The sequence below is a fragment of the Lepidothrix coronata genome, unplaced genomic scaffold (genome assembly GCF_001604755.1).
Source record: "Lepidothrix coronata isolate B3197 unplaced genomic scaffold, Lepidothrix_coronata-1.0 Scaffold0, whole genome shotgun sequence".
NCBI classification, from domain to species: Eukaryota; Metazoa; Chordata; class Aves; order Passeriformes; family Pipridae; genus Lepidothrix; species Lepidothrix coronata.
In genome coordinates, this window is record NW_016690180.1 from 1,241,424 (window position 1) to 1,256,608 (window position 15,185).

A 15,185-nucleotide genomic window follows, 5' to 3' on the forward strand; every position below is an offset into this window, starting at 1 on the left:
AAATTGCAGCTATGCAATTACTATTGGGCCACAGTTATTAGTCCTGTTATGATGACAGACACCTACAAGCAAGTTCTTATCAAAAGAGCCCAGCTGGTTAAACAGAGGGTCTTGAGTAAACACTTCATAAGATTTTTCTCTCTATCAGTGGTTGTAGTCAATATCTGGCTCTTTCATAAAGTCTAGTCCTGGGCTAACTAAATCTGTGTCTGGATTGTCTATCATCCACAACATCAAAAATCTGCTCATATGCAGTCATAGGTTCTTCATGGTCATTGGTTTCTTTTCCTGTTTTTGAAGCATCCTGGAAGGCCAGACATCATCTGTATGTATAAGCTACATAAACACAGTTTTATCTGCAGAAGATATCATATTGCCCATGTCCACAGAAATGAGCTAGCACATTAAAGGCACAGAGAGAGGAAAAAAATATTTTTACACTAAAACAAGTCTAACTTGTTCTAGCAAAACACTGTGCGTAATGCAGTGCTTGCCACTCCTTTGACGGTGAGCCGAAACGTACATGTGAACATGACCCAGAACAAGTTAATGAGCGGCTCACCTCTAAAAATTTGTAGCATTAGAAATTCAAGAGTCCACTTGCTCTCAGACCAACATCTACTCTAGAGGAAATTAATAGATCACTAATACATGTCTCAGCCTGGAAAGAAAAGGAAGACTTTTGCACTGATTTCTCAGATATTGGATAACCAAGGTCAGCTTCTAGATTTTCCCAGTTTTGCCACCTCTGGAGCTAAACTGAGGAAGATCACTAAGTAGTTTGTTGTCACGGCCACAGGTAACATCAACAAGTGCAGTATATCACATGTACCATGTTTGAGGTGCTGTAATTTCTGCATCAAGTGAAATACAATATCCTAAGCCATTCCTTAGCAACAGTCAAGAAGTATTTCTTTCTCTTCATGTGAGCTAGTACCGTTTTGTTTACAAGCCCTATTATGCAGCACCACAAAAGCAGTTTTTGCAGGGCCTGGGTCACTAACCAAATTTGAGGATGAGAGTTATCAGACAGTACACTGCTTAGACATAGGACTGATAGCACTGTCCTGAAAAAAGAGAAACTATAACAGACTACTATTGAAGAGATCCCATCAGTTCTCAGGAGTTTTCAGTAAAGGGAAATATAACCTTTAAAGTTTTGCTTACTTTGTTCTTTTTCCCATAGTAAGGTAGAATTAACTGGATTTTCAATAGCCCTAGAACTTTGCTGAAAAACACGCAGTTCCTTGTGTGAAGACCATAAGGAGTTCAATGTTATTGACGCAGCAAAATACTCCCAGATATGCTGAAGGTCAAACTAGGAATGTAAGGCAAGGTTTAAATTAACTTATCTACTAGAAAACAGAATTGGTCTACATTTTGCTTGAGAGTAGCAAGAGCTACTATTTTAAGAGCTTGTCCAAATGGTCCTTATCCAGAATATTTGTGCAATATCAAGTTCTGTTTGCAGCAAACTTGTCTAAGAATCACTGGTAGTTACAACCACCAAACATCTGAACCTCAGGACTGGAATACACAGCTGACTTCACACAAGTTATCTGAATGGGATCTAACAGATCGGTCCAAAAGAGTTGCCAGTTTTAACAAAGTGTTCTTAAGGAACCAGGCAATAAAATCTGATTAATGCAAGAAGAGTTTCTAGTTAACTTGTGTAGAGCAGCCCTTGCAGCAGCTCAGATTGTTGCAGGAAATTAACCTGTTAGACATCAAGTGCTGGACATTAAGTAAAACCTTGGCATTGGTTCAGAATAGCAGCAGCTAAAGAAAACAGATTTAGTCTAGAACAGAAGTATATATCACTCTATCAACTCCTACTCAGGTCATATAAAATAGCTGCTTTTGTTCAAGCCACAGGTTTGCTTCTCGTTGACACAGGATGACACACTGTTTAGAATTCGCAGTAATGTCAAAATACACTGTGGGTTCCACCACACCTCAAAGGAAAGAGACTGACTGAATTTCCCTTTACCTGAGAGGGAAGGTATACTAGCAAGTGGTGCTTAGATCACCAACATGCATATTCTGAGCAGCAAGTAGTATAAACCAGAGTTTTCAAAACAACCATGTAACTTTAGGCATGCTAATCCCTAGGTGAGTGTGCACCACTGATCACTTCATAGGAAGACAAGCACACATCTAAATCAAGTGATTCTTGAAAGACAAGGCATGCTAGAATTCTGGTAATGTATCAGAACAATGTAAGAAGGTTTAAAAGCTTCCATGAGCTGAATATCTCCCTCCATATTTGAATGTCTTAAGGGAACAAAAAAGCCAGTCACAAATCCAAAATCTTACTCTACTAGAAAATACTGACATCCTAATATTTATTTCTATTCTATTCCACTACATGCTTTAGCATAACTTGGGACAAATAGAAGTTTAAACAAGGTTTAATATATTTGACAGCCATACACTTGCACTCAAAGTCAATAGCCAAAGACATTCAGCTGTCCGTCACCAGTGGAAAGAGCAAGCAATCTACAAGCAGACAGATCCAGATGTGGATGCTCCATCTCTGGAAGTGTTCAAGGCCAGGCTGAACGGGGCTCTGAGCAATCGGGTCTAGTAGAAGGTGTCCCTGCCACTTCTTTGTAACCACATTCAACTAAGTGTGCAACCTCTATGCTTATCCAGTGATGGATCAAATGGGTCACTGGGTGCTGGCCTACCAAATCAAAGCTTTCCAGAGATGGGAAGTGACCTGGAACAGCAGTAAATAGGATCTTTTTCCTCCTATATAAAGATTTGTTATCAGAACATGTAGAAACCCTTCTCCAGTTAATGACTTCACTTAACTTTGTTAGAGGCCAAGGAAATAAATCACAAGTAAGAATTACGTAAAAGTTTTCTTCTAGTTCAAAATTGTTATTATTAGTGAACAGGTAGATTAGATATTAAAATGGTAGAGAAGAGGCATTGCTTTCTGTCATGTCTTTTTTGGAGCACATTGTTTAGTCCTCAGTCCTTTCAACTCTGTATTGCTTAGGCAGAAAAAAAAAAGATATGAAGACAATTTGAGAGCAGTATTTGATTATTTTTTTCCCTGTGGAAGTGACATCTTCACATACTTCATTTTCTTATGTATATGTTAAGTTGAACTCCAAGAAAAATGTAGTGAGAAACTGAATCCCAAGCACTGTATTACAGTCTTGTTACCAATTCCAACATACACTTGAAATTTGCTTCAAAACATAGGTTCTCATTTGATCAGTTTGGTACAGTTTACAAATTATTAATACCTCAGATGCAGCCCTTAAAGTGAACAAAACTGGACTGATCTTGCTCATTTCAACATGTTCTCCAAGTTTGAACTCTTATCACCTGCTAACACACCAGCTGTTTTCCATTTAAGTTTTATTACTCTTCTATCTCCTTATTAAAATGTATTTTCTAAAGAGGCAATGAAAAATAATGCTGTTATACCTATCTTGCTCTGATCAGAGAGCCAATGATAGTTAGTATAATATGGATCAATGATGCATTAAGTAGCTTAGTGAAGTTTCATAGCACCAAACAGTTATTTCAATCTCAGAATCCAGCAGTGACACATAATTTAGCTTGAAGAGATAAAGGCAGTGAACTGAGACTGCTGTAAAGAGTCTCAAACAAATATGCATTTGTCACTGGGTTTATGGACAGTTAAGAGCCACTGTTTTACCATCTTAAAATGCAACACCCCCCCCCAAAATCTGCTGAGGTCTATATTGACTAGTGAGGCCCTGCACAGTGGAAACTTTTCACTGCTAGTTTATTCCAGCAACAAAGATATGCTGCTTTACAAGACAATTCAGCCCACTGTCTAAGTGGCTGGTGTCAGGATTGGAAAAGGTCACCAAGAGAAGTAAGATCTAATATCTAGATCCTTACTCTACATATGTTGCTTGAAAAGAGGAATTTTGGCAGTTATCACATTGCCAGAGCATCTTTTTGTACTTTGTGTACTTCTAGAGGCAGACCATTACTTGCTATAGTAGCATGACTGTTGTGTCAGTAAGCTTACTGTATGCTTACTGAGAAGATTAGGGAATAATGGTACTTACTAAACTTCTGAATGGAAGGGCCAAGTAATGTGTCATTCCTCCATGTCAGTATCATGAAACATCGAAAACCGTGCCCAATTTGAGGCTATGACAGGAGTTTGCTTTGCTGAAGTTCATGAAGTTGACCTACTGTAAATTTCAAACTGCTCCACCACATTTGTTTACCTCAGGTTGTAGTCACATCTACTATTAAGCATTTGATATAGGACAACTAGAGGCTGTCTATTCACGCAGAAGAATGTGCTGTAAAGAGAAACTACAGTTGAAAGTATATATATATATAAAAAAAATCTATAGTTTCTGACAATAAAGACTACTTCAAAAAGCTGTCAGCTTTTCAATCCTACATTTTATAAGTATCTCCCTTGAAGATCACAACCTTTCAAAGCTGTCTCCTTCCTTCAAAAGGAGAAGACACCTTGTCTACCCTAAGAAACACAGAAGTACTCTTGAAAGAAAAAGTAGTCTTGATGCTGTAGTGAACAAGGGGAATCAATATAACCACTGCTCAAGAAACCTCAACCTTGTAATCAGTTGTCTATATTTGCTTATAAAGCAACAGTTTCTCCCAGTCAGACTGTTTGTGTGTTTAACTTCACTTTTAAATGCTACCACCTAACAGTAACTGTCTACCTCTAAAAAGCATAAGACAAAAGCTAAGCTGGCATATGTAGAGTTTAGCGGGTGGTTGGTTTAGTTTCAATTTACTCTACGGCTGAGATCTCTTGGCAGACTAATATTTCTTTCCACAGATCATCTGAGGACAATTAGTACTCTCTTCATGCTTGTAACCCAATATAAAGTCTCATATGTCAGCTATTATACACTAAAAATAACAGTAAAGTATTAGCGTAATCAGTATATACCAGCATACATACTCTGACCCCCAGACCTAATTTAATAGGTCATCACCTAAACACACGGCAAGGAATTGAAAACTACACTGTGCTACTTCTAACATGAACAAGTTACCTGCTTGTCAGATCAGAAGCTTAGTTGTCTCAGCACAGTCTTTTTCTCCCATGCTAGTTATTGCCACTATGACCTCAACCCTCAAGCTGCTTTCAAATTCAGAAAGCCAAAATAATGAATTCAAGCCATATTTCAGAAATGTATCGCCCACACACTATAAGTTTAGAAACACTTATGTAAATCAACTGTTTGGTCTCTTTCAATGCTGCATCTAAGCTTCAAATTTCAGTGAACTACAGCATCCATCAAGTGACACTTACCTCTACTTCCACAGACTGCATTGCTAAATCACATGGTGGTTTTAGTGCTTTTGGTCTTGTTGCATACCAGTAGGTCGTGAGAGCAGCAAAAGCACCGAAGCCCATCAGCGTATTTGTCGGAAGGGTGCGCACATACTGTCTGACATCCCCAAGTTCTGGCATTCGTAGGTATCTAAACAACTCATGTGCTTGCATTGCAGTTCAGTGCAGTTGTTCCAATGCTGGAATCTGTTGGTATAAAAGAAAGTTGCACAAAAACTAAAAAAAAAAATTCTGAAATCCCCGTCTGATTCCCTGTTGCTGTATGAGCACAATAAATGCTTTTTCCTACTGGCTTCCCACTACCAAAATAACTAGATCTGCTAGTAGACAGGCAGTAGGTTTAGACTTCTGTGCTGCTACGAAGTAAGCGAGCAATTATTGGTTCATACTCTAGAAAAACAGGTGGGGATGAAAGGAGGGAATTTCTTCAGGGTTTTAATATTGCTTTTAACAGAGACTGCATTAAAATTAAACAAACCCCAAAAGTTTTGGTAAAGGAGAGCATTTCACAAATGTAAAATAGTTATTTGTAGAGTAGCTGTACTGTAAGATTATTTAAACAGTTAAGTGTCAAACAGGGAAGTCTGGGAGAGGACGGGCAGGGACATAGGTTATCTTGCCTGCATATAACAGAGAGCATCCTAATCCTATAGTAGCATAGCAGGAGCAGGATTTTTCCTCATTTAAGTCCAGGAAAATAAACTTTTTCCTACTCTCCCTTCAGTCACACACAGAAAGGTCAGCACAGCAAGCTGCCTTCAAAGCCAATATCCTCCCATAGCTCCCCTGTGCTACTAGCAAGTTTCCTATTTCTCCCAGCACCATGCCAGCAATTTATCTCTGGTCATGAGGCAGACTAAAGCAGCGTCAAATGAGGCCCAAGGCAGCAGCACACGACAGTACAATCAAGCACAGGAAGCACATTTAATTTGTCACGTTCACACAGAAGGAAGAGCTGCAAGAGGCTGTTCCCCGCCAGCACTCACTGACACGGATATTCCACAGCAAGAACCAGCTGCAGGGAAAAAAAACGGACTGCAGTCAGCTCAGCTGGTGCTCTCCTCTACAGCCAAGGTCTCCCGGGACGTTTGTCACATGCCAAACCCACCAGCCCGTGCCCACTAGGGGAGAGGTGAGCAGGAGGCCCGCCCGGGGCCAATGGGAGCCGCAGCCGCTCACCCCACCGCCGGCCGGAGGGCACTGGCGCGGGCGGCAGCGCGGCTCGCACCGGGGATCAGGGCCCTCACTCCCACGGCCGGCCGGCAATGGCCACTGTCAGCGAGCAGCGCTTCCCTGCTTGCTTGAAGAGCAGAGATGTATCTACCTCGGCAATTTAGGTCCTAGCAATTTCCTACGGACGATAAAATTAAACAAGGCCCTAAAGAACGTCAGAAGATGTGTTTAAACAGCTACAACATACTGTGTATCAATGCACTGCTTCAGGATGGCAGCATAGGAGGCTCCGAAATCCAAATAGGTAGAATTATATGTTTGTTAGTTTTAAAACCAACCGTATCAGGTTAAGATTTCATAATTCTACAGGAAAACCTCTAGTTTACAGTCCAACCTTGAAATCTTTACTGCTGCAGTTTTTCAACCAGGCAACAGAAGAGCAGTCTAGCTCATATAAAGTCTAACCAGTATTTGGACAAGGATTTGCTAGAGACAGCAGAAAAGCATAAAATTAGTTCAAAGGGCCCATGGTTTCACAATGTTAACAGGACAGGCTGAAGTAAGGTCATGGATGGGGGTAGTGTCAGGATAGAGTCAAGTTCCACCTCTGGAACAGTACTGGACCCATGGAGTGTTCCCCAGCCTGCAGACATTGCCCTCTCCCCCACCCTCCCTTTTCTTTCCTGGCATAGCTGTACAGCACAGGACTGCATCACCTAGATATGCAGTGCAGGGCCACTACAGAAATGCCTTTTGGCTATTTGCACTGTGATACACAGCAGACTGTACTCAAAATCCACAACACATCAGTGGATGGAAGGTAGAAAAAAACCTGAATATATTAACAAGTTCTTCATCTTCCCTTGGTATTAAATTTTATTAAAAAAAAAAATCAGTTACTGGCTTAATAGTTAGAATATCATACTGTTGCTTTCTATGCATCAAATAATGTTCATTAGCATTGCACCATGAAAACTACTTCTTAAGTTTTAATATACCCAGATGAACAGTAAGACCAAAAAAAAACAAAACAAATCACAGCAACAATGAAGTCTCTACTTACAAGTTAAGTTTTGCATATATCATAGACACCGTGTCATGAAACTAGAAAAAAGGGGGCTCTGATGTGTGTAAGGGCTAAAAGCAAGCGTAACTTTTTCTTCTTCAAGCTCCAAAGCACGTTGGACTTTTAAAATTGCTTTCCTATCTGCATTAGTCATGAAGTGTCCCACACACACATTATGATTTAGGAATGCAATGTAATTCTAATTACTCCTTAAAAAGGCTGTGGTGCCATTACAGCTAATAAGAACTGAAGTAAACATCATCATTTCATTCATGCAAGAGTCCCACTGTAGTCAAGGAGCTGCTAAGATTTCAGCCGAGGTGAAGAGAAGGGATGCACACCACTGCTTTTCATTTCCTTGACCAGCTCTTTGTAGAGCAGCTGTAGAGCTGTCATAAAAATCCTTCTTGAGCAGCTATACCACAGGTTATCTGGTACATAATAATACATTTTACGGCTTATGTTTATATTGATTATATTTTATTATACCTTCTGCCTCATCAGCACAAAAAACAAGGTGAGGGCAGAGTTTTCTGCAAGACTAAGCAATTCCTGGCTTTAACACTACCTGTTAAATCACATCAGCTCTTGTTTTCTGTATTTAAGGCAAAGCTAGATGGAACAGGGAGAATAAATTCACATTCTTAACATATGCATCTAAATATGGCCCATCAAGAAAGGAGACTTCAGTGCCTCCCAGCCTTCTTTCAGCCATCTCAATATTTACTTGGCTCATACTCCAACCACATCAGACATCCAGAGTTTTCACCATGACCAAAGAGAGTGGTTTAGAGCCTTTAGATTGAGATACAAAGATCACAGTGGAGTGTGGATCTGGATTTCAGTCCTTGTCCTCAAGGAAGGACCCAGCTAAATTTGCTCACTCAAGACAAGCATAAAAGCCATGATCTCTTCACAAATTCAGGTCTTGCAATTGCATCTCACCAGACAGGATCTGGACCACAAGGTGGATGGACTCAGTAGCTCTGCCCCAGTTTGAGACACAGCTGAAGACCCAAAGGAAGAAGATCCAAATGAAAAGTCTGTGATACTCAGATTGCTACATGTAGAAAAAAAAAAACACCACAAAACCAAAACAAACCCAAACCCTGCAGAATTGAGCTCAAAAGCACTTTTTTCTCAATCCAACCAGGAGACCTTGGTCTCTCAGAAACACGACCAGACAGATATGGCAAAGTGGTTTTGATAACAAGGCAAAACTACTTCAGAGATAGCTACCTCTCCTGACCACCTCCACAGAAACAGTTCCCAAAATCCAGCCAAAGAAGGCATCCCTCTGAACTCACAGAACTCCGTAACTGAATTGATATGTGAGGCTCAGACAATGCCAGCTCTCTCTGCTCACACACGCACACCCTGCAGCACCCAAGACTCATTCTTTACAGCAGAGCCAGTATCTCAAGGCAACGACCCAAGTTGGCACGACTGTGCCGTTCTTTGCTGCTCCTACTCTCGGCGTACAATGGTCTATTTACAGTGGGCAGCAGCCTGCCTATTGTCTATCCATAGCCAGACATCGTTCGAGTGCAACGGAAGAGAACAGGAGCAGCCGTCAGCTTCTGTATAGCAAAGAAAACAACCCCAAGGACCAATAGCCTCTCTTCCTTTCTATTCTTATATTTTGATGAACAGCCCAGAGCACTGCAATTGCCTGCCATAAAGGTAAAGGCAGGTCCACCACGTGGTGTAGAAGAGGCTATGTTATTTCTACAGCCTCTTACAGGCAGGAGAAAGCTACAAGACAATTTGCCTACCTCTTATTGTGAGCAATATGGCACTAAAATGTTTTTACTATGACATGCTGGAACAGGGAGCCAGCCACCCATATACCTTTGTGTTGTCCTGGCAGATACTGCCATCGCAGTTTGTTGTTTTCTTACAACTGTTTTCTTTCTTTTCTTGTAACTCTTACAGGTTACACTGCACAGCTCCCATAGATCTGTTTTACTTAAGCCTTTCTCCACTCAGCCTTTGAAAGAGCAAGTGCAGAATCATGTTCTAGCTCCTTTATTACATATCAAAAAGGGTATAACAAATAGCTTTGCTATTAACCAGAGAAATCCTTTTGTCTGAATAGAATACATAATCCTAATATCAGCTGCATTTACAGTCAGCTTAAATCTGAGTTAGTCCAACCTGTCCTAGATAAATGCTCCCACAACCCCCTCCATGCTGGCTAGGCAGTCATCTGATGGCATCACTAGGGAGGTGATCTGGCAAACACCATTTTCCTGAGTTAGTTGTGATGCTAGTTCTCAACTAGATCAACTCTTGTCTCGATGACCAGACAACCATTAGCTCTCAGATGGAAACATGACAGCACAGCCAGGGAAAGTGATGGACTGTTGCAATAATACACATTAAGCCATGCAACTCCAAACACTGCATGCAAGTCCTCCAAGGATTTTCTGCCTCTGCCCTGCAGTCAAGGCAGTAACTCGACTGAGGTCTTGCAAACACCTGTGACTTTGCCAAACTGCAGCCAGCAAGCAAACCACAGTCACCCTCGAGATACAGCAAAGGAGCTTCAGTATTTAAGATGTGAAGGAGAAACCCCAGTTTAAGTCCTGTATAACACAAATAGGACAGCAAGATGCCTCCTCTGGTGCAGCCTCTCATATCATGCATGATGTGACAGTCCCTCCTCAGCCACAGAAGACTTTCCTGAATAAACCAAGAACTATTGAACTGCCTGATCCCATACTCTGCCCTCCTCCTCCAAGTATACCTCATTCCCTGCCCCCTCCCCAACTAAAAAAAAAAAACAAAACAAAACAAAACAAACCCAAAAAAAACCCCAAAAAAACCCAAACAGAAAACCACCAAATCTCTCATCCAGAATTACCAAGTTCACCGAGCCAAGCAACAGAGCTATAAATCCTCCTTTTAAAGCAGTAACTGACAAATTTCCTTTCCTGCAGGAGTAAAAAGGGAGGAATTAAAAAGCTGTCAGTAAGGAACATATCCCATGCTCAGAGAAGAACCATCAGGTCCTTAACATTCATTCCCCCCATCCAACTCCTGTTCAGTCTGGCTCTAAGCAACCAGAGGGCATTCATGTAGTGGGGTTCAGGTGCCTCTGCAGGTTCAGCTTGTGTTTCTGCATTTAGGACAAGGCAGACCTGCAGTGAAACACCCTAGAAGCTGGATTCAGACCCATCAGTTGGGCCACAATGATTTACTTCATAAGCTGCCACTGAAGTTAAGACTCCTGCTGCAACCTTTACAGCGCACTGCATCTGATAGTGATGTCTCAACGCTCTGTTCCTATCTAAAAGGAAAGTCACAGCCCTGTCTTCAGACATTTGACTGCAATCCTCTTGCAATCAAGTGGAACATCACCTGGAATCTTGCATCTTAGTGATGTCCAACAAGTAATCTGAGTGCACACTAGTGAGGTCACTGGAGTTTATTCAAGTTCAGGAGCAGAATCACATGACAAAAACCTGCTCAATGCCTTTTGTGCAATTACAGTCCTCCAGCAGCACTTGGTAACCCTGTGCATTAAGGAAAACCAATACTTGCCACTAAAACCTTTCAGACAGTGATTGATTTAAGTTACTTTTAATCCATGCCCATACACACACAATGTCACTATACAGCCTTACTGGTTTCTCACCTTCAAAAACCAGAGAAGATGCTTACAAACACTTATTTTGCAACCTAAACTGCTATCCATCAGAATTACATCCCTACAACTCTGATTTGCAATTACATCATAGTACTGCTCTGTTAATGTAACATCAATCCAAATACAGTAAAGATGAAAACCACCCTACAGAAGCACATTGCTACAAGCCAGCAGCTTTCTTGTGCCGTAACAGCTTGAGTAGATCATACCAACTTATTCATTCTACTCCTCCCAGGAAAAAGCTACTACTCAGAAAACCCAGTATGCAACATCAAGTTAACACATGCTTCAAGCGCTCACCTGAGACTCCATGAGAATGAGTTTCTTAGTCACACTTATGACACCTGAAGTCTTGCAGAAGACAACCTGGGTCAGGCATACTAAGCCCCATTGCATCACACTAGATAGTGTTTACATTCAGAAGGTTGTTTTAAAAAACATATTCCTTAACTCTACGAGACTGGACAGATCAATAATTTATGAAAAGCAATTGGTTCACTGAGTGACCTCCCAACAACAGCAGCACAAGGAGTATAACAAATCAAGTAACTTTTTGACCTCAGGTATTAAGGTCCTCTGCATTTCCTCTGAGTCAGTGATAGTAAGCATTTTCTTCTAGCTTTCCTGGGAAACCAATTCAACCTTACCAGCCTATTATTGCAATCCAACTGCAGAGGCCAGGTTTTTAAAACATGGCACAAGCAGTACCAAACTAAAGCTTAAGAGTTCTGGGTTCAAAAACAGTAATTCACACAAAAAGGCAAAAGTTATCTGGTGGAAACAGGACATTACACTGTTCTGCTATAACCCTTAAATGGTCCAACTACAAAAGTAAAAACCATTTTTCCTCTACATCTCTATAAAACCATGCAAGCTGTTTTCAGTCAACAAACTACCAGTAATACTAAGATTCAAATCGTAACCAAAAAGAAGAATTTTACTGTCATAGAATGGTTTGGGTTGGATTATTTAGTTCCCAGCTCCCTGCCATAGGCAGGGAACCATATTTTACCCTATGTAGATGAATAACTCCCAACATGAAAGGCAGAAAGAGAGCCTTATGTTATTATCAAATGTCCTTGTTTGAGGAGTCAGGTAGGATCTGCAGAAATGAAGCCCCCCCATCTGCAGCCAGGGTCCCCTCTACAGCCTGTAAAGGTCAATGCTGTACAGCAAAGCTTCCCTGAGCCATACAGCGCTGTAAACTCCCATGCAAAACCATTTGCCAATGAACAAACATTTGTCCCTCTTACTTGCGAGGATTTCTGTGGAGTTACCACTGATTGTATTTACCAGAGTAAAATATTTAACATATCTGAACTTGTAATTTAGCACAGCAGGGAAGCAGGATATGGCAGGCAGTCTATTCATAAGACCACCAGAAACCCAATTTATCAGGCAATATATTCCTTGGGCCAGAATATCTCTCTCCCTCTGCTGCACATTCAGAAAACTTCATGCCATTAGTCTAGTTGAGTCTACCCAATTCAGTCAGCCATATTACTAAGATCTAGAAAAGCAAAACAAAGTACAGAAACCTACTATTACCTTCTGTTGCTCACATTAGTCAAAGTGTTGTTTTCTTGGAGGGGAAAGAGAGAGAGAAGAAACTGTTTATTCTTCCCCACTGGAGAGCAACACATGCAGGACAGGGAAGGTATAACTCACCTCTGTCTCCTCCAGAAAATCCCATGCAGTATTCACTTCTGGTGGAGTGATGAGATAGGATAACCAGCTACACAGACTTTGCTCGAGAAAAAGAAGAGTCACTTACCCAGACAACTATTTCAAAGTTGTCTTTCCTTCCATTTCAGATTGCTGGCTGTTTTTCCACTGATACCAACCTTATACTTGTCCTTGAATCAAAAGGCTATTTGGGGGTTTCCTCCTCAAGAAGGGAGACTTACTTCAAACCTCACGTTGGCCAATTTGTAGTTGTAAAACAACATCTACCAAATTTAGAAGCTGCCTCTGTAAATTCATTATAGTCATGCAGTTCTCAGACTAGGCTAAGGCCGTTTGCTCAAGACCTAGAATTGAGTACACTTCACACAACAGTTACTTGTAATGACAAGCTTTAGGTTTTTCCCGTCAGCCATCCTTCAAATATTTTCATATCCCAATACAAGCAAGATACATATCCTTAAACTTTAAAAAGTCAGGGAGTAACAGCAAACAGTTCCATGAGGAACTCTGTATATCAGTTTTTGCATTATTAATACTGCTATTGTTGCAAGAGAAAAAGAAAGGTATTTCTCAGTAACCTCGATGCCCTCTTAAACTCAGGATTTCTTGATCCAAGAAGTCTGATCCAAATCCTCGAGCTGAGAAATCTCAGCTTGTGAGTTTGAGAGCACGTTCCAAAGCAGAAAGGCAAACATAAACACTCCTGAGCAGACTCAGGAGACAGCATGATTCCCTGTAAAGCAACGTCGATGAAAAAGGAAATCTGCTAACATGGAACAGTTCTGTGGAACAGGTCTGGGTACAGACAGAGAACCATGGGGTATCAATAGCAGTTGCTTTAGAAGTCACTCTTTCCTATCACAGGACCTGACCATCATATCTCAGACACTAACCCAAGTGAGGCATATGTTTAGATGCATTACTTAGTCCAAGAGTGTGTCCGTAATACCCCAGACAGCTCACAGACATGCCCTTTAGAAATTCAGAAGGCTTCAAGTGTTGCAATTCCTGTTCAACAGGAACAAGAAATGTATGCATCCTAGAACAAAAGCGTCGTGTAACCAGGCTAAATCCCTGCGCTGTAGCACTGCAAGTCCTACCTAACAGCAGAGGAGGTCTGCAAAGTCAAAGCCCCTCAACCTTCCATTTTAGGCCACTTTGCCTCACGCTGCGTTTCCATACGCGCCCTAAACTGCTTAAAAAGAAGAAAAAAAGAAAGAAGCTGCTTCAAGTACATGCTGCATTCGTGCCCGAAAGAACAACCTCACTGAGGGCAAGGTCCGGCAGCTGACCGGACGCGAGCCCCCGGGTCAGCCCCACTACCTGCTGCTCGGCCCGCCCGAGCCGTTCCCCCGCCAGGCCGGGCCGTGCGGGGCGCGGGGCAGCGCCGGCCCGAACAATGCCCGGCCAGCCCGAGCTGCCGCAGCGCCGGGGGGAGGCCGGAGGCAGCTGGCTACGGTCTCCTGAAGGCTTTTGTGCGAGGGGAAGCCGAGCCGGCTCCGCGGGACGCTGGTCCCACTGCGGGACGGGAAGGAAAGCGGCAGCCTACGGGGATCGGCGGCGGGACAGGACGGGACCGCCCGGCCCCGCGGGTGACAGCGGCCGCGCAGGCCACCCCGGCCCCGCGGCGGCGGCCCCGGCAGGCCCAGCCCGCCTCTCTCGGCGGCGCGTCCCCGACAGCCCACGGCCCCTCAGCGGGGCCAGGTCCGCAGCCCCGGGCCCCGCCGGCAGCGGCGCCCCCGAACCCCGCTCACCTCCGGCGGCAGCGGCGACCACGGCTGTACGCGGCTTGCACCGGCGCCGCCTTATTTAAGCCAAGCACGGCGGGAGCGGCGTGTGCGTTGCCGAGCCCGCCTCCTCCTCCTCCCTCTCCGCCCCCTCCACCGCCTCCGTCCGCCGCGCCGCCCGGCGGGCGCTGGGGCCCTGCCTGCCCCGCGCCGCCCGCCCGCCCTTGCCCCCGCCCTACCCTGCTCCCGGCCCTGCCCCCGGCCCTGCCGCTGCCCATAGGAACGCACACGAACCGGCAGGGAGGCCGCGGAAGTGTAGCGCTCTGCGGGTACGAATGACAAGGATGCACAGGGAGCTGAGGGGAGCGTTGGACTGCAGGCTGCCTCGCTTAACACCTTCCAAGTCTGAGGTGACGGCTTGCAAAGGGACGATTTTCTTACGGCTTCCGAAAGGACATCTGCATCCCGTGTAAATATCCTAAAAGGACATACGTTTCAGTATGAAAGTGTTGGAAGACGACAAGGGTCTTGTTGCAATTTGGGGAG

The 15,185-nt window shown here is 43.2% G+C and overlaps 1 protein-coding gene across 2 annotated transcripts in view; it reads right to left on the reverse strand.

The window, feature by feature from the left end:
- ACSL1 (acyl-CoA synthetase long-chain family member 1) overlaps window positions 1-14,797 on the reverse strand; it is a 36,495-nt gene extending 21,698 nt beyond the window's left edge. Inside the window, exons 1-2 of one of the 2 annotated variants that reach the window (XM_017808304.1) lie at window positions 14,667-14,797; window positions 5,294-5,521 (exon numbers count right to left, since the gene is read on the reverse strand). In XM_017808304.1, the coding sequence (XP_017663793.1) occupies window positions 5,294-5,488 (195 nt within the window). In that variant the 5' untranslated portion in view covers window positions 5,489-5,521; window positions 14,667-14,797. Of the gene's footprint in view, window positions 1-5,293; window positions 5,522-14,012; window positions 14,087-14,666 lie in introns of those variants that run through there. The other variant, XM_017808382.1, reaches the window with a different exon arrangement.
- Between the last annotated feature and the right edge of the window lie 388 nt (window positions 14,798-15,185).